This window comes from Oncorhynchus mykiss, chromosome 13 (assembly GCF_013265735.2).
Source record: "Oncorhynchus mykiss isolate Arlee chromosome 13, USDA_OmykA_1.1, whole genome shotgun sequence".
NCBI classification, from domain to species: Eukaryota; Metazoa; Chordata; class Actinopteri; order Salmoniformes; family Salmonidae; genus Oncorhynchus; species Oncorhynchus mykiss.
The window spans coordinates 23,137,062-23,163,641 of record NC_048577.1 but is presented as its reverse complement, the minus strand read 5'-3'; the positions used below and the strand labels follow the sequence as shown (position 1 = coordinate 23,163,641).

At 44.4% G+C, this 26,580-nt stretch overlaps 1 protein-coding gene across 1 annotated transcript in view; it reads right to left on the bottom strand.

The window, feature by feature from the left end:
• The window catches only part of LOC110485978 (protein kinase C alpha type), a 244,639-nt gene that overhangs the window by 161,660 nt on the left and 56,399 nt on the right, over positions 1 to 26,580 (bottom strand). Inside the window, exon 3 of the mRNA XM_036940643.1 lies at positions 11,036 to 11,118. Coding sequence (XP_036796538.1) covers positions 11,036 to 11,118 — 83 coding nt within the window. The remainder of the gene's footprint in view (positions 1 to 11,035; positions 11,119 to 26,580) is intronic.

Here is a 26,580-nt window from a genome sequence, read left to right as displayed (position 1 = left end):
AACACCTGCACAGGATCGGTGCATCTGAACATCACACCTGTGGGACAGGTACAGGATGGCAATAACAACTGCCCGAGTTACACCAGGAACGCATAATCCCTCCATCAGGGCTCAGACTGTTCGCCTGTTGTAAGGCAGGCCCTCACCAGACATCACCGGCAACAACATCGCCTATGGGCAACACACCCACCGTCGCAGGACTGGCAGAAAGTGCTCTTCACTGACGAGTCGCGGTTGTGTCTCACCAGGGGTGATGGTCGGATTCACATTTATCGTCGAAGGAATGAGCGTTACACCCGAGGCCTGTACTCTGGAGTGGGATCGATTTGGAGGTGGAGGGTCCGTCATGGTCTGGGGCGGTGTGTCACAGTATCATCGGACTGAGCTTGTTGTCATTGCAGGCAATCTCAACGCTGTGCGTTACAGGGAAGACATCCTCCTCCCTCATGTGGTGCCCTTCCTGCAGGCTCATCCTGACATGACCCTCCAGCATGACAATGCCACCAGCCATACTGCTCGTTCTGTGCATGATTTCCTGCAAAACAGGAATGTCAGTGTTCTGCCATGGCCAGCGAAGAGCCAGGATCTCAATCCCATTGAGCACGTCTGGGACCTGTTGGATCGGAGGGTAAGGGCTAGGGCCATTCCCCCCAGAAATGTCCGGGAACTTGCAGGTGCCTTGGTGGAAGAGTGGGGAAACATCTCACAGCAAGAACTGGCAAATCTGGTGCAGTACATGAAGAGGAGATGCACTGCAGTACTTAGTCATTATCTGGTGTGGCCACCAGCTGCATTGTTACTTTTGATTTTGACCCCCCTCTTTGTTCAGGGACACATTATTCCATTTCTGTTAGTCACATGTCTGTGGAATTTGTTCAGTTTATGTCTCAGTTGTTGAATCTTATGTTCTTACAAATACTTACACATGTTAAGTTTGCTGAAAATAAACGCAGTTGACAGTGAGAGGAGTTTAGCATTTTGCAACAAAACATTATTCGTCTCTCTGAAACCATCAAGTGATTTCCAAAAACACAATACCTGTAGATTTCAAATGATGTGTCACTTTATAGTTTCAGATTAAAAAAAAAGTAAAAAAAATAATAATAAACTTACTCTGTGCAGGGCCCAAAACAACACTCAGAGTTGAACAGGCAATAAAAGCTAGTTTACCAACATTTCTGAAAATTGATGTATAACGTTTTAGAATGAAACTCTTCAACGAAATAAGGGATCTCTCCTTGAATTGACCCTTGATGGAACGCTGAAAAGGGATGACAGTTTTATTCCTATAGTTAGTTAAGAAAATAAGCATTAGCTCAATAACATTGGCAAGTAATCTTTTGCCAACATTGTACATACACGAATTGATAACCAGATTACTCCATATATACATGTACTGTATATGACAACTATGACGACTGATATTAGGTCACAGTCTCACCACAGATGGCATCATTCTTTTCACATCAGTAGATGGTAGTCATGAGTAATACCTCATGTTCATTCATTGTCTCGCTTTCATTTCGCGCCGTTTGATCGAGCAGCCTGCATGACAGTGGATCATAATAACTAGCTATGTGTGGTGTGAGGAACCTCATTAGCTATACAGAGTCTGTGATCCGACACCATTCATTTGTGTGGCAGGGACAAAAGAGGCATTCAGCCTCGCATCCTGTGCATTGAGGCATTGGCGGTGTCCAAAATGGCAACCTATTTTCCGATATAGTGCGCAACTTTTGAACACTGCCCCTGGTCAGTGTTCAAAAAGCAGTGCACTATACAGGGAATACGGTGCCATTTGGGAAGCAGCTATTATAGGGGAAAAAAACATGTATTTGTACTTATTATAAATGATTCAAACAAGAGGCTCATTAAAGCGACCTCATTAACAACATTGCATGTATTAAGCTTGTTGACTCCCCCCCCACACACACACACACAAACTTCCTCGGCCGCACTGAATTAATGGGGCTGCTGTAGTCTAGTTAGCCTGGGTCTCATTCATGAATGTAATTCTATGTGACAGTTATCAGGAGCAACGCAGGCTCCAATGACTGTGCTGAGATAGAGAGCGAGAAAGAGAGAAAGAAATAGAGAGAAAGAAAGAAAGAAGAGGGGGAGACTGTGTGTGTGTGTGTGTGTGTGTGTGTGTGTGTGTGTGTGTGTGTGTGCGCGCGCGCGCAAGAGAAAGAGAGGAGAAAGAGAGCGGAGAAAGAGAGGAGAGAGAGAGAAGAGAGTGGGAGGCGAGAAAGAGAGAGTGGGAGAGAGAGAGAGAGAGAGAGAGAGAGAGAGAGAGAGAGAGGAGAAAGATGAGAAAAAGAGAGGAGAGAGAAATAAAGAGGAGAGAGAGAAAGAGAAGAGAGGTTGTGGGTTTTCATTTGGCTAAAGAGGCAGGGACAGTGGCACCCTCTGCTCCGCTGTACATGTCAACACAAAAAAAAAATGAGAAAGAGTGTGCTAAGCACAAAAATGTCGATTCGAATTTCCAGCACTCTGCGCGTGAGCAACGTTTTCTTTGGAATGTCTGACACAGAGTGGAAGCTGCTGAGGGGAGGACGGCTCACAATTGCTGGAACGGATCAAATGGAATGGCATCAAACATATGGAAACCATGTGTTTGTTGTATTTGATACCATTCCATCTCGTTCCGCTCCAGCCATTACCACAAGCCTGTCTTCCCCAATTAAGCTGCCACCAACCTCCTGTCGCCTGACATGGAAGCGCAGGGGCATGTGCTACTGAGAGCACACGCTGGTATTCGACTCCGTAGGGGGCGAGGGGTGAAAAGGGGGGAGAGGGGGGTTGGAGTATGCCAGAGACGGGCAGGATTACATCATAGACACGTGGGCGGCTAGCAGGTTACATTTACCGTCTGGCATGCGGCAGGACCTACTCAGACTCCTGGGTTCATAGACTGGGGAGGGAGGCAGGAAGGGTCCTTCATGACTCAGCCACTGGCTCTCTCAGGCTACGGCTGCATCCCAAATGACAACCTATTCCCTATATAGTGCACTGTTTTTAGACCAAGACTCGATGGCTGCGTTTACACAAGGCAGCCCAATTCAGATTCCCCCCCCCCCCCCCCCCCCCACACACACACACTAATTGGTCTTTGGACCAATCACATCAGATAGGTCAAAATAGCAATTACTGAAAAAAAGATCAGAATTGGTCGCCTGAGTAAACACAGCCTACGTATTGCCCCAAGTAGTACACAATAGGGTGTCAATAGGAACGCAGCCGGAGTCTCTTTAAGGCTGAGAGTTCAGGCTGGACGTTGATGACTCTTATTTCCCCCACTGTCTCTGAGCACAGAGAACCATGTCACCCCCAGGTCAAGTTCTGCTCAAACCAGAGCAGACAAGGGAAATCTAGACCAGGAAATCCATGCATTATTAATAGTGACGGAGAAAAGAAAAATGACACAGTTACATATCGGGATTATTATTTCTGACGATATATCGTATCGCTTTGACGATATCGCAATGTTATTTGTGTGTTAGTTGGCTGTACCTGCACCAACATTTGTCCCTCATAGTTTGTTCTCCATCTTTTCAAATAGGGAACCATTCTGTTTTTAGCACTTTTATTTCCATGACTGATCGAAACTCTTTTATTCACGTCTCTCTCTCTCTCTCGTCTCTCTGCAGCAGACGTATGGTGAGCGATATGTTTGGAACATCAGATAAAATCACAGTCTCGAATCGCAATACATATAGAATCGTGAGAATCGCAATACATATAGAATCGTGACAATCGCAATACATATAGAATCGTGAGAATCGCAATACATATAGAATCGTGAGAATCGCAACACATATAGAATCGTGAGAATCGCAACACATATAGAATCGTGAGAATCGCAATACATATAGAATCGTGAGAATCGCAATACATATAGAATCGTGAGAATCGCAACACATATAGAATCGTGAGAATCGCAACACATATAGAATCGTGAGAATCGCAATACATATAGAATCGTGAGAATCGCAACACATATAGAATCGTGAGAATCGCAACACATATAGAATCGTGAGAATCGCAACACATATCGCCAAATAGGCATTGCGATCTCGTATTGTGTGAGGTTCCGGGCAATTCCCAGGCCTAAATTATTAATCAAGCCTGTTCTGCAAAACACTACACATACTAGCCAAGCCTGTGTTGGCAACAAAGAGCAGAGTGGCCAAATGAAACCATTTTGAAGCAGTTAATTGCACTAACCTAGCTAATTGATCCACATCCTGCCTCCGGGAAAACACGGCCCTATAGATCAAGTGGAAAGGATGGTATTTGGAGATTGCTTGAAGTGAGCGCAATAGTTTTTCATTAGACCTTTCCAGTACACTTCAGAACCTATTCTTCAGTGTGTTTGCTTTTCCATATTGCTGAAGTGCTCTAAGTCAGACAGAGACAGGGTTAGGGTCCCAAATGGCACCCTATTCCCTATTTAGTGCACTATTTCTGACCAGAGCCCTGTGGAAAGCAGTGCACAATATAGGCAATAGGGTCCCATTTGGAACAGAACCGTGGTTTATGCACCTAGTATTTCACCCTTTATTTTGGATTCTGCCCACCTAGCAATTAGGTTGCTAGGGGAAACTGCACATAGAGCTAACATGTGCAGTGACTCTATCCTGGCTGGGCAATTCACATTGCAATAACTCCTTGTGGTGAGCAAATATCCTGTATTACAACCGCCAATATCCCCCTGCATTACAAACGCCAATATCCTCCCGCATTGTACAACCTTCACTGCGTCCCAAATGGCACCCTATTCCCTATATAGTGCACTAATGGGTCCTGTTCAAAAGTAGTACACCATATAGGCAATAGGGTTCCATTTGGGATGCATCTCCCATGTGGAATGGGCTAAATGATTAAGATGTGGGTATTTCGCGAGGCTAACGTTGGCTCGCGGCAGTCATTATGGCTACATTAGCAGACTCAATAAAACGCAGAGTTTTTGTTTGGATGCATTCTGTAAGCCCATGAACCAGACACATTTCAGTAGGAACAGTGCTTTTCTTACATTATGTAACTCAACAATCTGTTACTGTGTGCTGAGAAATGTGGCCCCAGATGACACATTTGCTAATAACATCTCTGATAGGATGCAGTTGCCCTAGATCTAAAGTCACCATGTTCTTCACAAGTTTAAGTTTAGGGGTTGGTAAGCTGGTCCTAGATCTGTGCCTAATGACAACTTCTGCCCTAATAAATCCATAAAGTTGGATTACTATAATTGACATGAACATATATTTGTAATGCTGACAAAAATGGGGAGTTACCAGCTGCCCTTATCATTATAACCCCTGTAAGCCACACTGGCGAAGAAAATCACTTAGCACAGGGGTGTCAAACTCATTCCATGGAAGGCCTAGTGCAGGGTATTTCCAAACTCGGTCCTCGGGACCCCAAGGGGTTGATTGTTTATTTTTTTGCCCTAGCACTCCACAGCTGATTCAAATAATCAACTAATCATCAAGCTTTGATCATTTGAATCGGCTGTGTTACATCATGCCCAAACCGGTCCGCCATCGTGCGCAAATGGATTTTGTCCCCCCAAACCAAACGTGATCCCGACACACAGGTTGAAATATCAAAACAAACTCTGTACCAATTATATTCATTTGGGGATAGGTCGAAAAGCATTAAACATTTATGGCAATTTATCTAGCTAGCTTGCAGTTGCTAGCTAATTTGTCCTACTTAGCTAGCTAGCTAGCTAGCTTGCTGTTGCTAGCTAATTTGTCCTGGGATATCAACATTGAGTTGTTATTTTACCTAAAATGCACAAGGTTCTCTACTCCGACAATTAATCCACACATAAAACGGTCAACTGAATCGATTCTAGTCATCCCTCCTCCTTCCAGACTTATTTTTCTTCTTTGGACTTTATATGGCAATTGGCAACTAACTAACCGACCTCAGCTTAGCAGGACTTGCAGTGTGCCTGGCAACGCAGACGCTCGTTGGCCCTCGCGAGCAGCGTGGGTGCAATGATTGAATAACATGCATGTATACATTTATTTTGCCACGCTCGCGCACGTGACTCGACCGGTGTGTGGTAAGCATGTTAAGGCAAAACCCAAAACACGCACGCTTGGGTTCCCGTTGACCGAGTTTGGGAGACGCTGGCCTAGTGTCTGCTGGTTTTTGTTTTTGCCTTTTAATTAAGACCTGGACAACCAAGTCAGGGAAGTTCCTTACTAATTAGTGACCTTAATTCATCAATCAAGTACAAGGGAGGAGGGAAAACCCGCAGACACTCCGCGGAATGAGTTTGACACATGTGCCTTAGCACGTACTATTTTCTTTAGAGCTTGTGTGTCATCCGCCGGGCGCTATATTAAAAGGCAGAGGATGGTTGAGGAGCTTGAATGACATCTCCAGTTATGGGGACACGCAGAGAACGCCATTAGGGGGAGAAAGAAGTTGAGTCCCAAATGGCATCTTATTCCCTATATAGTGCACTACTTTGGACCAGGGCTCTGGTCAAAACTTAGTGCACTATACAGTGGGGCAAAAAAGTATTTAGTCAGCCACCAATTGTGCAAGTTCTCCCACTTAAAAAGATGAGAGGCCTGTAATTTTCATCACATGTACACTTCAACTATGACAGACAAAATGAGAATTCTTTTCTCTCCAGAAAATCACATTGTAGGATTTTGTAATGAATTTATTTGCAAATTATGGTGGAAAATAAGTATTTGGTCAATAACATAAGTTTATCTCAATACTTTGTTATTTACCCTTTGTTGGCAATGACAGAGGTCAAACGTTTTCTGTAAGTCTTCACAAGGTTTTCACACACTGTTGCTGGTATTTTGGCCCATTCCTCCATGCAGATCTCCTCTAGAGCAGTGATGTTTTGGGGCTGTTGCTGGGCAACACGGACTTTCAACTCCCTCCAAAGATTTTCTATGGGGTTGAGATCTGGAGACTGGCTAGGCCACTCCAGGACCTTGAAATGATTCTTACGAAGCCACTCCTTCGTTGCCCGGGCGGTGTGTTTGGGATCATTGTCATGCTGAAAGACCCAGCCACGTTTCGTCTTCAATGCCCTTGCTGATGGAAGGAGGTTTTCACTCAAAATCTCACTATACATGGCCCCATTCATTCTTTACTTTACACGGATCAGTCGTCCTGGTCCCTTTGCAGAAAAACAGCCCCAAAGCATGATGTTTCCACCCCCATGCTTCACAGTAGGTATGGTGTTCTTTGGATGCAACTCAGCATTCTTTGTCCTCCAAACACGACGGGTTGAGTTTTTACCAAAAAGTAATATTTTGGTTTCATCTGACCATGTGACATTCTCCCAATCTTCTTCTGGATCATCCAAATGCTCTCTAGCAAACTTCAGACGGGCCTGGATATGTACTGGCTTAAGCAGGGGGACACGTCTGGCACTGCAGGATTTGTGTCCCTGGCAGCGTAGTGTGTTACTGATGGTAGGCTTTGTTACATTGGTCCCAGCTCTCTGCAGGTCATTCACTAGGTCCCCCCGTGTGGTTCTGGGATTTTTGCTCACCGTTCTTGTGATCCTTTTGACCCCACGGGGTGAGATCTTGCCCCAGATCGAGGGAGATTATCAGTGGTCTTGTATGTCTTCCATTTCCTAATAATTGCTCCCACAGTTGATTTCTTCAAACCAAGCTGCTTACCTATTGCAGATTCAGTCTTCCCAGCCTGGTGCAGGTCTTGGCCATAGTGGAGTTTGGAGTGTGACTGTTTGAGGTTGTGGACAGGTGTCTTTTATACAGATAACAAGTTCAAACAGGTGCCATTAATACAGGTAACGAGTGGAGGACAGAGGAGCCTCTTAAAGAAGAAGTTACAGGTCTGTGAGAGCCAGAAATCTTGCTTGTCTGTAGGTGACCAAATACTTATTTCCACAACTTGCACAATTGGTGGCTGACTAAATACATTTTTGCCCCACTGTATAAGGAATAGGATGTGTTTTGGGATGCAAACAGTGAGAGCTGTGCTGCTAGGCCAGGCTAGTGTACCTTCACACCTAACAGGGCTCAGAGGACACACTCCCACAGAGGAAAGTACTAGGAGTCACTCTTCATCCACTGCTATGGAATCTAAGTGGAGATCCAAGTAAGATTTATTCTGGAGAGATTTAAAACACAGATGCTGAAAATTAGCCATATTTTTTAATGTGATCAAATCAAACTATTTGTCACATGCACCGAATACAACAAGTGTAGACTTTACTGTGAAATGCTTACTTATAAGCCCTTAACCCAACATTGCCGTTTAAGAAGAGTTAAGAAAATATAAAGTAGACTAAAATAAAAAAGTAACACAATAACAATAATGAGGCTATATACAGGGGGCACCGGTACCGAGTCAGTGTGAAGGCTATTTACAGGGGGCACCGGTACCGAGTCAGTGTGCGGGGGTACAGGTTAGTTGAGGTAATTTGTACATGTAGGTGGGGGTGAAGTGACTATGCATAGATAATAAACAGCGAGTAGCAGCAGTGTACAAAAGGGAGGGGGGGGGGGGGGTCAATGTATATTGTCCGGTGGCGATTTTATTAAGTGTTCCGCAGTCTTATGGCTTGGGGGTATAAACTGTTGAGGAGCTTTTTGGTCCTAGACTTGGAGCTCCGGTACCACTTGCTGTGTGGTAGCAGAGAAAACAGTCTATAACTTGGGTGACTGGAGTCTCTGACAATTTGATGGGCTTTCTTCTGACACCACCTATTGTTTAGGTCCTGGATGGCAGGAAGCTTGGCCCCAGTGATGTACTGGGCCGTACACAGTACAACCGGTCAGGATGCTCTCGATGGTGCAGCTGTAGAACCTTTTGAGGATCTGGGGACCCATGCCAAGGTTTTGTCGTGCCCTCTTCATGACTATCTTGGTATGTTTGGACCATGATAGTTCGTTGGTGATGTGGACACCAAAGAACTTGAAACTCTCGACCCGCTCCACTACAGCCCCATCGATGTTAATGGGGGAGTGTTCGGCCCACCTTTTCCTGTAGTCCACAATCAGCTCCTTTGTCTTGCTCACATTGAGGGAGAGGTTGTTGTCCTGGCACCACACTGCCAGTTCTCTGACATCCTCCCAATAGGCCATCTTATCATTGTCGGTGATCAGGCCTACCACTGTTGTGTCGTCAGCAAACTTAATGATGTTGTTGTGGAGTCATGTTTGGCCATGCAGTCGTGGGTGAACAGGGAATACAGGAGGGGACTAAGTACACACCCCTGAGAGGCCCCAGTGTTAAGGATCAGAGTGGCAGATGTGTTGTTACCTACCCTTACCACCTGGGGGAGACCAGTCAGGAAGTCCAAGATCCAGTTGCAGAGTAAGGTGTTTAGTCCCAGGGTCTTTAGCTTATTGATGAGCTTTGAGGGTACTATGGTGTTGAACACTGAGCTGTAGTCAATGAATAGCATTCTCACATAGGTGTTCCTTTTGTCCAGGTGGGGCAAGGGCAGTGTGGAGTGCAATAGAGATTGCATCATCTGTGGATCTGTTGGGGCGGTATGCAAATTGAGTGATGACCAGCCTTTCAAAGCACTTCATGGCTACCAACGCGAGTGCCACGGTGCGGAAATCATTTAGGCAGGTTACCTTCGCTTCCTTGGGCACAGGGACTATGTTTGCATGCTTGAAACATGTAGGCATTACAGACTCGGTTAGGGAGTTTGAAAATGCCAGTGAAGACACTTGACAGTTGGTCTGTGCATGCTTGGAGTACACATCCTGGTAATCCGTCTGGTCCAGCGGCTTTGTGAATGTTTACCTGTTTAAAGGTTTAGTTCAGAGAGCGTTATCACACAGTCATCCAGAACAGCTGGTGCTCTTGTGCATGCTTCAGTGTTGCTTGCCTTGAAGCGAGCATAAAAGGGTATATAGCTTGTCTAGTAGGCTCGCGTCACTGTGCAGCTCGTGTCTGGGTTTCCCTGTAATAGTTTTCAAGCCCTGCCACATCCGGCGAGCTTCAGAGCCGGTGTAGTAGGATTCAATCTTAATCCTGTATTGACACTTTGCTTGTTTGATGGTTCGTCTGAGGGCATAGCGGGATTTCATCACTGCCAAGTATGACACTGGTGTGGGTTGTCATTTATTTAGACTACTGGGGTCAATCAAAAGTCTTAATCATGGGGGATATCCCCCATGTCCCAGATCTTAACAGGGAGTAAACGAGTGTACACATCTGAGTGCTTTGGAGTGGACCTGGAAGTGTCCTCGAGTGACATAATGACTGGGACAAAGTGACCCTTCGGCAGATAAATTAGGTATATTGGGGTGAAACGAGGTAAGCTGGCCATCAGCTGGTACGATTAATCCAGAGAGCCCTGTCCTGGACACAGTGTTCCTTATCCGACCCACCACCAGAGTGAGACTAAAGCAGACGTGTCCAAAGTCATTGAATTTAACGTGACCGGTTGCGTTCATTAGGCATCAAATTGAGAAAATAACACACAAACGGGGAGGGACCATCTGGACTTGTCCAGGTGGTCCTTTTTGTTATCCGTTTCAAAACGCACCATTTTAAATGGAAAGTTCTTGTCAGGTGTTTGAAAGTAGAGTACAGAGCCAACTTCTTTATGATACCAAACCAAAGAACTCTGCCGAAATTCAATTCCCACAACTTCAAGCCAAAAAATCTAGACTGGCCTCCCAATACACAGAGCAAGGTGATGTATGATACTACAGCTCTGGGCCTCCACACACAATGATCTCCTGTCAAACAAGGAGCAGACTCATTCTTCTTCCTTAATGGTCAGCCCCGGTGAACGAGACAAGGACGTATGGTCCGTCCTGCAAGGCTGTCACTTTGAGAGTAACCATATACTTAGCCTGCATCCCAAAATGTACCCTATACCAACATAGCTATACACTATATGGTAATAGGGTGCCATTTGGGACTCATCCTTAGAAGATATGTGCCTTGGCGGTGCCCCCTTTCGCTAGGGGTCCATTGACAGAAGCTTACAGACCCTAAGAGTGGAGAGGCGGTGAGAACATGAGGGGTAGAGGGTGGGGGCACGGCTACTTACGTCTGTGTCGGGACCCTTATCCGCCCCGGGGCAGCAGAACGTGACAAACTCATGGCACCTCTTATGGACCACGAAACAGCAAACTGCAGAGAGAGAGAGAGAGAGAGACAGCGAGAGAGAGAGATCGAGAGAGAGAGCGTGACAGAGAGAGACAGAGACAGAGAAGAAGAGTGAGACAACTTGATCTGTTTTACAGTATCATAGCTTTAGCATATCTAAATTAGCCTGAAGTCTTGCAAGACAGAACAGACACCACTAAGAGCAGAGAGGGGAAAAAACACGGTCTGGCTGATCATCTCTCCAGATGGCTTGTACAGCCTACGGCAGCCAAAGTACTGTACTGTACCACTACCTCCTCACTGTCTCGCAGGCCTTACAGGCACACACACAACGACACGGAACGGCACTGCATTCTCACAGCCTCATTGAGTACACCCAGTGTGTGGCTACGCTAGCACCACATTGGAAACTGAGCTGAGCTCAGACACTGGGGGATAATGGTGGTGGTGGAGCTGAGTGTATTGGCTGCTTGAATAATAGATAGTCTCTGAAGGCTCGGTCTTTTAGCTTGGCTACAGACTGCTGTCTGTGCCAATAGATCTCTCAGAATTGTAGCTATATATTCTGTATCTCTTTCCATCTCTCCAAACTATAGTACACTGAACAAAAATATAAATTGAACATGTAAAGTGTTGGTCCCATGTTTCATGAGCTGAAATAAAAGATCCTAGAAATGTTTGTTACACACAAAAAGCTTATTTCTCTCAAATGTGATGTACAAATGTGTTTACGTCCTTGTTAGTGAGCATGACTCCTTTGCCAAGATACCTGACAGGTCTGGCAAATCAAGAAACTGATTAAACAGCATGATCTTTACACGGGGGACCATAAAAGGCCATTCTAAAACGTGCAGTTTTGTCACACAACACCAGAGATGTCTCACGTTTTAAGGAGGTGTGCAATTGGCATGCTGATTGCAGTAATGTCCACCAGAGCAGTTGCCAGAGAATTGAATGTTAATTGCTCTACCATAAGCTGCCTCCAATGTCGATTTAGAGAATTTGGCAGTACGTCCAACTGGCCTCACAACCACAGACCACGTGTAACCACAACAGCCCAGCACCTCCACCTTCTTCACCTGTGGGATCGTCTGAGACCAGCCACCCAGAGAGCTGATGAAACTGAGGAGTATTTCTGTCTGTAATAAATCCATTTTGTTGGGAAAAATGAATTCTGAATGGCTGGGTCAGGCTCCCCGGTGGGTGGGCTCCCAAGGTGGTGCCATGGCTGCACCCCTGCCTGTCATGTGAAATCCATAGATTAGGGCCTAATGAATTTATTTAAATTGACTGATTTCCTTATGAACTGTAACTCAGTAAAATAGTTTAAATTGTTGCACGTTGCGTTTATAATTTCGTTCAGTACATATCTCTATATCGCTGGCTTTCACAGGCCCAGCCAAACTTAATTGCCTTCTTTGCTGTTAGCTCTATACTAAATGAATGGCATTGATGTTCAATAGCATTGATGTTCAGCGATGCACCGCAGTTAACAGCTACCACTAGTAATTGTTACCTCTTTGACCTTTTCATGACCCAATTACTCAATATCAACATGTAGGCTACATTATAGTAGCAGACGGTGAGAGGTTGGGTAACAATGTACTAAAGAGTCGTTTTTTTACATCATTATCACAGTTTCTGTGGTAGAAATTTTAACTAAATTCTAAGTAGAAGGGTGCAATGTGCCCACTCAAAGCTAAGCTTCTTTTAGCTTTCAAACCAACATATAGGCCTACTGACCAACAAAACCAGCCTAGCGGAGTATCGGCTGGGCCTACATTTATTCAGGAAGTCTGATCTGGCTGAAACACAGTAAGCATCAAGGCCAAACGTCTCACATCAACATTAACGATGGCCAAATGAATATCAACAACCCCGGGCCCATCTCACCCCTGACATACTGGCTTGTTCAGACCAGTCAATACCCCTCGCGAGACCACAACCCATAACTCGTATTACCACAGCCACACACATGAAAGCCGTCACGCCGTAAATCCAAATGATTAATAACGAACTGCCATAAGTCTGCAGTATAGCCGGCGAATGGTCTGAAGCATCCACTTACCCCGAAAGATCGTTATGAACTGCCACATGACGCCACAGAGTGTTATCAGCGAGTAAACAGTGAGTGTGGTCGCAACAAACCAACACGCAATAAAAAAGGATCGCTCAAATTCTATCCCCTATTCGCAATTATTTTGGTTTCTGAACCACGTCAGGTATGCAGATATGCAGTAGGTAGACAATTATAATTTGCGTGGCACAACTTCCTTTGAGGCCGGGAAGGAAGACACTGCACTGTCAGGCCCCAGCCGCCAGAGAGATGTACAGCGGTCTATAATCTCGAATAAATGCGGAGGAAGAGGTGAACTATGGTCTCTCTGCGGCATTAAAAACGTCCATAATAACGAGACCCATTAGACAGGCTAAAAGTCTCGCAGCAGTCCAGTCGACGTCTATTCTATTTCAGTGCTCCCAAACTGCTCTGAGAAGTGCCTTTTATTGTATGTATTTTTAGGACCACTTTAGAGGAACCTGCTGCTCCAGGAGAAATTGGGTCATTCTGAACAATAGGGAACATTGCAGTTCACCTGACCCAACCTGTAACCTGCCCTGAGGTGATTGTTTCTTTATTAGAGTTTCTGGAAGGGGCCACGTTCCTCGCTAGTGGTTGAAAGAGAAAGGTCAAAGGGCAGAAGGCTGAAGATGGAAGAGGTTACGGCTGGGTCTCCATGGATACAGGCCCTAGTGTCCTTATTAGAGGGGATATCTGCCGGTGAAACTAGACCCACTGTTCTCCTACAGGCCCGAAAGGAGCACTTAGGGCTTCACCACTGCTCCATCACCACCTCCATGTTGGAGCAACAGTTTCATTAGAGGCCTAAAGAACAGACAAGCCTTAATGCAACTGAACTGTTGCCATAGGTTAATGGGATCCACTTTGTAGACTTGTAAATATAGTGGGACTGTATTGAGTGACGTTTAAAATCTAATAGCAGGACCTTATTAGTCAGAGTTTCACGGTTCTATGAGAAAGGATGAGCCGAGCATGCAACGGCTGTACTTGGATCGGTGAAACACTCAATGGCTGTGAATCACTACACAGTTCCTGGCTCAGGAGCAATGTGGACAAAGTGGTGGATTTGCAGGACTGCACTTGGATCAGAACAAGAAGTACAGTTAAAGGGTTAGATCAAACAAATTACAAAATGACACATTGGTTCCCCCTGTAAGCAGTCTATGGACAAGGTATGACAGCAAGCCATGCTTTGGGTTTATTTCCCTGGCACGGTTTCCAAATGCTAATGTTTTAGCATTTGTGGCACAAATCCTATCCTGGTAGCATTATTAGTCCTGGTTAGCGTTATTAACATGTTTTGCGCAACAGGTCCAAAACCTCAAATTGGTTGTGAAGCTCAACAGTCACTTATCGATGATTTGAACATGATGCGCGAAAAATGCTTATATCTGTACTGTGACTTGAATGGGAGTCACGGTACCAATATTATAATTTTGAGCATTTAGAAACAGTGCCAGGGAAACTTAACCAAAGCATGGATCAATGTCAAAACCTGGTCCATAGACTGCTGACAGGGTAAGGAAATCAACATTGTAATTTTGAAATTTGGGTGAACTATCCCTTTAACAACGGTAGACTGATCACTTTTAGGCTGTACCTGGATCAGAAATAACGGCGTCAAAAAGATAGCAAGACTTTGTACGACTTGGTGAGGTTTCAAAAGGCTTTGCATTCTAATGGAAAAGGAGAAGTAAGTGAGCCGGTGAAAACGGAATATGAAGAGCAGAGAGAAAATGTCATGTTGACTTTTAATGAAGGGTCTCACTGTGATCTAATTATTTCACACCGAGGGCACCATGAATTATGGAGGGGCCACAATGTAATGTGGATGTTACAATAAATACTTATTACATCTTCAAATACGCCTCCAGCAGCAGAACAAGGGATTCCTAACTGAATGACAATGTCTCTCTTTCCCTGCCGTTGTTCCCGACTCAAATCAAACCACGCTCACGTCATGGCGAATGGTTGCAATGCAAAATCCGTTCGTTTCCGTCATTCACTGCTGTGGAATGAGGATTGAGGCGGAGTCGAGAATGGGAATGTGTTTGGGATCTGGAATAAGGGATCAAGATATGTAGACATCAGCGCATTGACTTGATTATGAAGTATGTGTCAGAATAATATGATCGGGGGGGGGGGGGGGGGGGGTTAGAATCGACCTTTGGCAAGCAAGGCATCCCATTGCCGGCTCTCGCAACAGGCTGTTCGACGTCACTTCGGCTTAGTCACGCTACTGTTAATTCTCATTAACTGTTTAGAACAGTTTGCTGCGTACGAGGAACATTAAAAACACAGATTTGTTGAAAACTGCTGGCACGAGGCAGCATGCTTGTTTTTTTGTCAATGTACTTTTAGTTAGAACATTGGGTGAGCTTGACCCTGACAAGCATAATTGCAATAATTATATTGATTTACAAAAACCACCCTTTTAAGTTGCACAAAAAAAAGTGCTGGTTCTAATGGTGAGGTGAGCCTCTAAAAACAAGTATACTGAACTCCAGCTAAAGGCCTGATAGTCACTTCTGTGTGTCTCAGTGTCTCTCGGTTATGGTGTGAAGTGCTCTTGAGAGGCGAACAAGAGAAGGTGTTTAAGAGCAGAGCGCCCTGCCTCTAACCCGACTGTGTCAGATCTTCTATGTCACGCCAAAGAGACTGAGGAGAAGTCAAGGACAGGGGAGTAGGACAGTCAGTCACCACACCAGGGAGAGAGGGAGTCTGGAGACGACCTCCAATCGATTGTGGCACTGAATCAACCTCGACCCAGACACGGATAGTCCGAGGGTGGGTGGAGGAAACCGGGGATAGGAGGGAAGTGACATTGATAGAATGCTGCTTGCATCATAAACCAACCAGAGAAGCCATAAATAAGGAAACTACCAAAGCGCTGAAACACTAATAATGCACAATAATGCAGAGCACTCAGCTAAATGGGACCTGAAAATCTTTTTCAAATCATACAGTAATTCTAAGAGATCCAAATTGGTTTTATTTTATTTAGTGTGGTGCGTATTATGGACTCAAGTGCCTATTATCTGTAATAACTTGCATTGCAATACGGCGAAACCACGACCATTAAGACAATAATGACAACGATTATGATCACCATAGCAACAATAATGATGACGATACAAATGATGATGACGATAATAATAATTATGATGAAAGTATGGATAATAATGATGGGCATAATAATAATAATAATAATAATGATGATGATGATGATGATGATGGCTGTCCGCGGTTAGGTTATGGTAATATCATAAACTCACAGATCCAGAAGTGGAAGGGGTGACAATATTTCCCAAAATCTGCTCCTCTCTGATATAATATAAACCACGGCCTGAGTGGATGACAGAAGGAGTAACCATCTTTCATGTTAAGTAACGGCGTGGAGGAGTTCTAAAACTGGAGAAATAAATGAATTCAGACATTATTGTGTTGTGTGATTTATTCCCCCTCAAGCCTGGCCAACTCCAATATTTCTGTTTTAATGGGAAACAAAAATGTGGTGGAGAAGAAGCGATAGGTTATAGATTTGGCTTGGCCATCTTAGTGGTAATAATAAGTGTCTGTTATCCGCATAAATCTGTCTGATCGGTGCGATCAGATAATACTAAGGTACAATGCAGCCTTTTTCTATCTCAATATCAAATACCTTCTGGGTAACAATTATTAAGGACCTTACTGTGATTGTTTTCAAATAGTCAATAATAATCAAAAATAGCTTATTTGCAAAGTGCATTTCTCAATAAATAATTTTGCCAGAATTGTCTGGGAGTGGTCTGAGTGGGGATGTCACGACTTCGTCCGAAGTCGGTCCCCTCGCTTTGTTTGGGCGACGTTCGGCGGTCGACGTCCCCGGTCTTCCAGCCATTGTCGATTCCACCTTTCATTTTCCATTTGTTTGGTCTCGTCTTCCCACACACCTGGTTTCAATCCCATCAATTACATGTTGTGTATTTAACCCTCCGTTCCCCACGTGTCCTTGTCCGGTATTGTTGATCATAAGAGTTTGTGCACGTTATGTCTGGCGTGCGAAGGGTTTCGTCCATTGTATTTATTTATTGTTTTTGTTCACGTTGATTTTTATTATTAAACTGCACCGTTGTAAGAGTCTTCGGCAGAGTCTTTGGCTTATTGGCAGAGAGGTCTGGAACTTTCTTTCTCATTGGTCTATCAACTAATTTATCACCTGGCGATATCAACAGACAGAACAAAAATCCATCCCACTAAAACAGGCTGAAATTTCAGCCGCTTTTCTTTCCAAACAGCTCTTTCACTACAAGGGCAAAAAAAACACAGGAAATCACATTTTTGACTGCATGGGGCATTTAATTCTTGCTCAAGGTTGTAACAATGATTTATGTTGGATAGATCCAGTCTCCCTACAGCTATTTTCTGCATCAACACTCATAATGCATATCACTCTGTATGTTCAGCTTCTTAATGAAAACCTATAATCTACTGAGGCATGAAGTCATACTCGCAGAAAATCATGAACTTCCAGTAGCCTTACTTTACAACATAATATATCAACATAATGACAGACTACTACCCTCTTATGGACCACAGCAGGTATTTAATCAGATCTCTCCCAAACAGATTTCTCAGCAGCTTGTTCGATGGGTAATTACAATAAAACAATAAAAGGCCCTCTATCAGTATGTGGGATGTAGCGTTCCCTCGTCTTCATCTGCAATAAAAACTCTTTCGAGTCATAAAGGCTGAAATAGTAGCTGTTAGAGCATAGCACAGCTTCGGTGACTTTTAACAGCCCAGAACTACTGCAGCTTCCTCTTACCCATGCATCATATAACCCATACAATACGCATCATATAACCCATACAATTCGCATCATATAACCCATACAATTCGCATCATATAACCCATACAATTCGCATCATATAACCCATACAATTCGCATCATATAACCCATACCCATACAATTCGCATCATATAACCCATACAATTCGCATCATATAACCCATACAATTCGCATCATATAACCCATACAATTCCCATCATATAACCCATACAATTCCCATCACATAACCCATACAATTCCCATCACATAACCCATACAATTCCCATCACATAACCCATACAATACGCATCACATAACCCATACAATACGCATCACATAACCCATACAATACGCATCACATAACCCATACAATACGCATCACATAACCCATACAATACGCATCATATAACCCATACAATATGCATCATATAACCCATACAGTACGCATCATATATATCATGGACGGTAGGGCATAACCATTCGTGGCAGGCTAAGCCTGGTTACAACATATGATACAACTCCATTGTCGTGAAGTGTTCGAGTGGGCTTGACGATAATATTGCTTATGTGATGGCCATCAAGCATTGACTGATTGAGAATGCACTTACATTTGTCATGTCATTCAGTGTGAAATCCACGAACGGGGTTTAAAGGTTTGTCACGTCAGGTTTATGACGTCATGACGCCACTCATTCAGAGACGTGAGGGTTCCTGCACAGTGTTCCCCGAAGTGGCGCAGCGGTCATAGGCACTGCATCTCAGTGCAAGAGGCGTCACTACAGACACCCTGGTTCCAATCCAGACTGTATCACAACTGGCCGCGATTGGGAGTCCCGTAGGGCGACGCACGGCGGCCCAGCGGCGCCTGGGTTTAGCCAGTGTAGGCCGTCATTGTAAATAAGAATTTGTTCTTAACTGACTTGCCTAGTTAAATAAAGGTTAAATAAAATAAATAAAAATAAACCAACTAGCTTCCTGTATGATGCTCTGTTTGCAGCCACGGTGAAAGGTTTTAGATTTGTCATGTCAGGTTTGTTACTCCTCATTCAGAAGCACAGTAAAGGCTCCTAATTCCAGCTCAGTGTTAACCAACTAGCTCCCTATACTGTACAATGCTCTCCCTCTCCACCCACTGTACTGCAAAATCTGGGTCCTGTTCATTATGGCAAACTGTTGCACGATGTTTAGCACAACAATCTCTTACTGGACTAGTTCAGATAGTACCTTTTCTTCCGTTTCGTGCCTACTGAACACGGCCCTGGTGGAGGTTAGTAGGGTGGAAACTGTGATTAATCTCAGAGCAGCTTAGTTTAAAGTCACTGGAGTTTCAGGTAGGGCTAGCAGAGGTCTCATGAGGGAAATGGAGGAAGAAACAGCTACATTTTCCCCCTAAATGTAATTCCCCCAAGAGGAGGCTAGTAAGTCTTCTGCTCGGGGGAATTCCTCAGTGCCGGGTGGTGAGTAGAGAAGAGAGGGAGGAAAGGAGTTTCATCTGATTTCAAGGGAGGCTTTAGGAGGCTTGGGTAGGGGTTTAGTCACACTTGGGAGATCTGGGCCGGGTGAGAGTCACTTCTTTCTTGTGCACCAAAAGAAAGACGAGAGAGACAAACGGACACGCTCACGTCCACAGCTGTGTCACCGTAGGGTTCCTTTCTGTTCTGTAACTGGACCACACACACACAGACAGTTAACCCTTTACACTCGTGGGAATTGGCCTATATGGATATCCTGGATCCATTCAGCAACATGATAGGACTATTCCTGGAAAATGTGGGGTAGGTGCAACACAAGCCCAGAGAAGTAAGTGTGCACAGTTTGAAGAAATTTCAAAAGAAGAGTCATCAACTTTAAGGTACTTTATTGAGCTCTCCTTGAGGAAATACAACTCTGCATCCTCGCCATCACACAATCACTGACGTTGTTTACCCAATCCAAAAACATCCCATTCTAAATCGCAATCTGGATCAGGTTGAGCGTGATTTGAAAGCGTGTTCTATTGCGCCAACACAACGAGCTAAGTTATAAAAGATAAGATGTCAGTCAAAACCCATACAGCGCTGGGAAGCGCAGAGCCAGAGCTCTGACGTCATGTATAGCATGTTACTGTGCAGCCACCGTGTTCCAATTTAGGCGCTTATTAGCCATTTTCAACCCGTATTCAGGTACGAATGTAAAGGACTACACACATGCATACTGTACACACACATAAACATCAACACCACACGTGCTGTTGAAACTCAAGTGGTCACTTTTTTTTTGTGCCTTTCATAAGTTAACAGCATACACCACGTTATTGCTAGTTGAGTACAGTTCAAAACATAGCCCTGTTTGGAAGGCTCTTGTCCTGCACAGCCAGTGTCTACCGCCTTGGAAAAGACCAAGTCAAGGGGAAAGAGGGAGGGGCCCCCTCGTGCAGGGAAAGGGTCGTCTGTTTCCAAGGGAACAAGCACAGTAAGGGCAATAATGACAGTGTCGTTAATTTCTTATGATTATATCTCCCAAGCTCCATCGGTAGCCCAGGGTGGAAGGGCGAGAACAGAGGTGTGTGCGCGCGTGTCTGCCTGCGTGTATGTGGATGAATGCAAGTGTGTGATGATTGCCCTCCGCTGTCATCAGTGTTCTCTCTTCACAAAGAGGAGACATGGACCTCCTGTTGCACAACACTATGGGTATTATAGAGCCCATGGTCACGATGACAGCCAGGTACAACAGTGGTGCAGGGAAGAGATTTTTACTTGACAGGGAACACGACTCGGTCTTTTCAAAACATGAAGGACACTCCACTCAATACGCACATTTGAGCTGAACGGAAGACATCATCCATTGGGAATTGAGACCATCTCTTGAACACCCTGTCTGCATTGCACTGTTCCTTTGAAGTCATCCATATCACCAATAGATACTCAATCAAGGAGACCTAATGCCTTTAGCTACCCTTTTTGTTCCATCGATACCTTTTTTGTTCCCCCACCGCTTCTCCTTTACCCATATCGACAGCTGATGTTCTGAAAGAGCTGCAAAATCTGGAGTCCTACAAATCAGCTGGGCTAGACAATCTGAACTCTCTCTTTCTAAAATTATCCGCCGAAATTGTTGCAACCCCTTTTACTAGCCTGTTCAACCTCTCTTTCGTATCGTCTGAGATCCCTAAAGATTGGAAAGCTGCCGCGGTCATCCCCCTCTTCAAAGGGGGAGACACTCCAGACCCAAACTGTTATAGACCTATATCCATCCTGCCCTGCCTTTCTAAAATCTTCGAAAGCCAAGTTAACAAACAGATCACCGACCATTTCGAATCCCACCGTACCTTCTCCGCTACGCAATCTGGTTTCCGAGCTGGTCATGGGTGCACCTCAGCCACGCTCAAGGTCCTAAACGATATCATAACCACTAACAATAAAAGACGATACTGTGCAGCCGTCTTCATCGACCTGGCCAATGCCTTAGACTCTGTGAATCACCGTATTCTTATCGGCAGACTCAACAGCCTCGGATTCTAAAATGTCTGCCTCGCCTGGTTCACCAACTACTTCTCAGATAAGAGTTCAGTGTGTCAAATTGGAGGGCCTGTTGTCTGGACCTCTGGCAATCTCTATGGGGGTGCCACAAGGTTAAATTCTCGGGACGACTCTTTCCTCTGTATATATCAATGATGTCGCTCTTGCTGTTGGTGATTCTCTGATCCACCTCTACGCAGGCGACACCATTCTGTATACATCTGGCCCTTCTTTGGACACTGTGCTAACAAACCTCCAAACAAGCTTCAATGCCTTACAACACTCCTTCCGTGACAGCCAACTGCTTTTAAATGCTAGTAAAACTAAGTGGATGCTCTTCAACCGATTGCTGCCCGCACCCTCCTGCCTGACTAGCATCACTACTCTCAACTAGAATATGTGGACAACGACAAATACCTAGGTGTCTGGTTAGACTGTAAACTCTCCTTCCAGACTCACATTAAACATCTTCAATCCAAAATTAAATCTAGAAGAATCGGCTTCCTATTTCGCAAAAAAACCTCCTTCACTCATGCTGCCAAACATACCCTCGTAAAACTGACTATCCTACCGATCCTTGACTTCGGCTATGTCATTTACAAAATAGCCTCCAACACTCTACTCAGCAAACTGGATTTAGTCTATCACAGTGCCATCCAATTTGTCACCAAAGCACGATATACTTCCCACCACTGCGACCTGTATGCTCTCGTTGACTGGCCCTCACTACATATTCGTCACCAAACCCACTGGCTCCAGGTTATAAATATGTCTATGCTAGGTAAAGCCCCGCCTTATCTCAGCTCACTTGTCACCATAGCAACACCCACCCGTAGCACATGCTCCATCAGGTATATTTCACTGGTCATCCCCAAAGTCAACACTTACGTTGGCCGCCTTTCCTTACAGTCATCTGCTGTCAATGACTGGAAGGAATTGCAAAAATCACTGAAGCTGGAGTCTTATATGTCCCTCTCTAACTTTAAGCATCAGCTGTTAGAGCAGCTTACCGATCACTGTACCTGTACACAGCCCATCTGTAAATAGCACACCCAACTACCTCATCCCCATATTGTTATTTATCATCGGTCTCTTTTGCACCCAAGTATCTCTACTTGCACATCTATCACTCCAGTGTTCATGCTAAATTGTAATTATTTCACCTCTATGGCCTATTTATTGCCTTACCTCCCTACATTTGCACACACGGTCCATAGATTTTTCAATTGTGTTAGACTGTACGTTTGTTTATCCCATGTGTAACTCTGTTGTTTTTGTCACACTGCTTTGCTTTATCTTGGCCAGGTCGCAGTTTTGGAAATGACAACTTGTTCTCAACTGGCCTACCTGGTTAAATAAATGTGAAATACTTATTTATTTTTATTTTTAAATACACTCTTCCTGGTCAGCCTTAGCTTTGGTTGTGTCGTTGTTTTCTGGGAGTAATTGTTGGAGTGCTGGTTCTGCATTCAAAGTGCCAATTACGTTCTATTGACTAAATCCCTGCAGTATTCAACAGATGATTAGGGGTCTTACAGGCTTGGCACACAATGGAAGTTTGCGGAGCGCAGATGACACCAGTTATAATCAGAGCTCTATGGAGTACAGACAGAGGTCTATAGGCTTGACCTATGATGGAGGTGTTTAAAATGGTGTCAACACGTTTTTATTGGCTCTCAAAAGAGAACCCTCACAGAATGGAGGTTGGCGAGAAACACGGTTGACACTCTTTACATTGTCCACTTACGGAGGGCGATCGGAGGCATGACACAGATTTGAGCAGGACACAAAATGGAGGTTGGCCGAAACTCAAATCGACACTCTACAGTCCATATGGCCACGTCAGAGGCTTGACACAGAATGGAGGTCTCCGGATGGTAGTCGCTACTTGTTACACAATGAGCACTTATTGGGGATGGAAACTGTAGGAAGGAACACTGGCAGGGGGCACTTGGAGGAGGCGGTGCTAGAGGCAATAATCATCTGCCCATTCAAATGGGAGCCAATGGTGTCAAAGGCCAAGGTAACAATGGCGTCAAGGGGAGAAGCTGAACCAGGTTGATATCTGGATTTTATGAGGGTCCATTAATCATTGATAATTATGTGGGACTGGGTCACTGGGAGAGCGTTATAGTAGCCTTCATAAAGGGCCCCAATGTGACTCGTCATGGTGGTAGAGTTTATGATGTAGCAAAGATACCCAGGCTTCGTTTCGCAGCAACAGGTATTGAGCCACTATGCCAATGGAAGACACTCCCTAAAATCATTGAATAGGAACATGGCCTCGGTTCATTTTTCTATTTTCTTCTTTCCAGATGGTATAGCTGTGTGAGATTATTATTACAATTTAATTATGCAACAAATCATGTCTTGCACAGGTAATGCCACTCACAGTATTGCTGTAGGAATAGTGGAATAGGAGGAAGATTCAATTTCCCCAGGAAATTATTCAGGAGTATGTTAACTCATTATCTGTGGTTGATTGAACCAAGCCAACCTTGTCGAGAAAAGAGATTAGTTTGGGTGAAGTGAAGCTGTTTACAAACCTGAACGACGTGATGGCTTGGATCAGATTGTTTTTTGAGTGTGTGTGTGTGTGTGTGAGGAGATTATCTTGACCGTGTTCATGTGTGTGTGTGTGTGTGTGTGTGTGTGTGTGTGTGTGTGGAATGCTTTTGACAGTGTTTACTACCTTCCTTTGAGGTGATAAAACGCCCTTTCACACTCCTGACCTCACCGCAGCCTTTTGAAGGAGTCAGACAGTATTTTTGAATAGCAAAACGGATTTGTTACATTATTCAACAGATAACGGAGCTCTAACAAAGATCTCAAAATCAGTATAGAGATGCCTGTGAGCTTGGCTACATTCAAACTTAAAGTTCTACTATCACTGCTGGAAATGTGTTCATTACATTAATTAATGCTACAAATTTGCGCATTACATTAACGCTATTTGCTCACTACACAGTTCTCTTCAATTATCCATGCAGAATAAAGATAGAATGCAGCGGTGCCCAAACTAGGGGTTGTGACCCCATGTGGGGTCAGCTGATAATAAAATAGGGAAGTGGGAGAATTTCCTAAATCCTTAGCAATCTACTCACAATACCCCACAATGACAAAGCAAACACAGGTTATTAGAAGTTAGCAAATGTATAAAGAAATTAAACAGAAATAGCTTAAGTATTCAGACACTTTGCTACGAGACTCGAAATTAAGCTCAGGTTCATCCTGTTTCTATTGATCATTGAGTCCACCTGTGGTAAATTCAATTGATTGGACATGATTTGGAAACACACACACACGTCTATATAAAGGTCTGTGTAAGGGAGAAGGGCCTTGGTCAGGGAGGTGACCAAGAACCCGATAGTCACTCACACAGAGCTCGAGAATTCTTCTGTGGCGATGGGACAAGCTTCCAGAAGAACAACCATCTCTGCAGCACTCCACCAATCAGGGCTTTATGATAGAATGGCCAAGCAGAAGCCACTCCTCAATAAAAGGCACATGACAGCCTGCTTGGAGTTTGCCAAAAGGCAAAGACTCTCAGACCACGAGAAACAAGATTCTCTGGTCTGATGAAACCAAGATATAGCTCTTTGGCCTGAATGCTAAGAGTCACATCTGGAGGAAACGTGGCACCATCCCTACGGTGAAGCATGATGGTAGCAGCATCATGCTGTGGGGATGTTGTTCAGCGGCAGGGACTAGTAGACTAGTTAGGATCGAGGCAAAGATGAACGGAGCAAAGTACAGAGAGAACGGAGCAAAGTACAGAGAGATCCTTAATTAAGGTTCACCTTCCAACAGGACAACGACCCTAAGCACACAGCCAAGACGACGCAGGAGTGGCTTCGGGACAAGTCTCAATGTCCTTGAGTGGCCCAGCCAGAGCCCGAACTTGAACCTGATCGAACATCTCTGGAGAGACCTGAAAATAGCTGTGCATAAATGCTCCCCATCCAACCTGAAAGAGCTTGAGAGGATCTGCAGAGAAGAATGGGAGAAACTCCCCAAATACAGGTGTGCTAGGCTTGTAGTGTCATACCCAAGAAGACTTGAGGCTGTAATTGGTGCCAAAGGTGCTTTAACAAAGTACTGAGTAAAGGGTCTGAATACTTATGTAAATAAGGTATTTAAAAAATGTTGGGGGGTATTTATGGGGTATTGGGTGTAGATTGATGAGGAAAACATAACAATGTAATCAATTTTAGAATAAGGCTAACCTAACATAATGTGGAATAAGTCAAGGGGTCTGAATACTTTTCCAAAGACACTGTATATATTATAATAGCATCTTTGTATCTCAGAATCATTGTAATGTGGTTAACGTTGAAATTCCAAGTGTAAATTAATCAAATCTAAAAGATACAATTTAACGAGAGAGTGCCCTTAAGATCATGGGAAAAGGCCACACTTCCGACTTCAGCACGTTCAAGACAACTGGGAACTCGGAAATATTCAAGCTCCGATTGGGAAAAAAAGTTTTGAACGGTCATCCAACTCGGAATCTTGGGCATCTTTCTAGAGCTCTACCTAAAGATCACTGACGTCATGATTTGACCTCTTATTTTTTTCCACAGTTCCCAGTTGTCTTGAAAGCACCATAAAACTCATAGTAGGCGACCCTTCGCCAGCTCATATTAGTGTGAAGCTGGATTCAGAGCTCTCGTCTGCATTAAAACCAAATATCCATCCAGATTAGATGTGACAGCAGAGATGAGGTGCGCACGCCGCACTGTCGACCATGCTCACTGACTTTGAGAAGCTCCGAAGCGACATGCAATCAATCACACCCATCTCATTAGCGGTGGTGAGAAGAGGCATTATGTCAGACTAATTTGCAATTGACTGTCATAGTCCCACGTTAAAAGTATGTGATGGTGAGTTGAGAAGACAAAATCAGAAATACCGTTAGAATCTATTTCAATTGACTGCCATAGCCCCAAATAAATAAGTAAACGTTGGCTGTTAATTCGATAATTTTTTAGCCCTGGTTGGGGTCGCGAGAATTTTAAGATATCGAAATGGGGTGGTGGGCCAAAAAAGTTTGGGAACCCCTGATCTAATGAAACATGATCATTGTCAGCGATGCATGC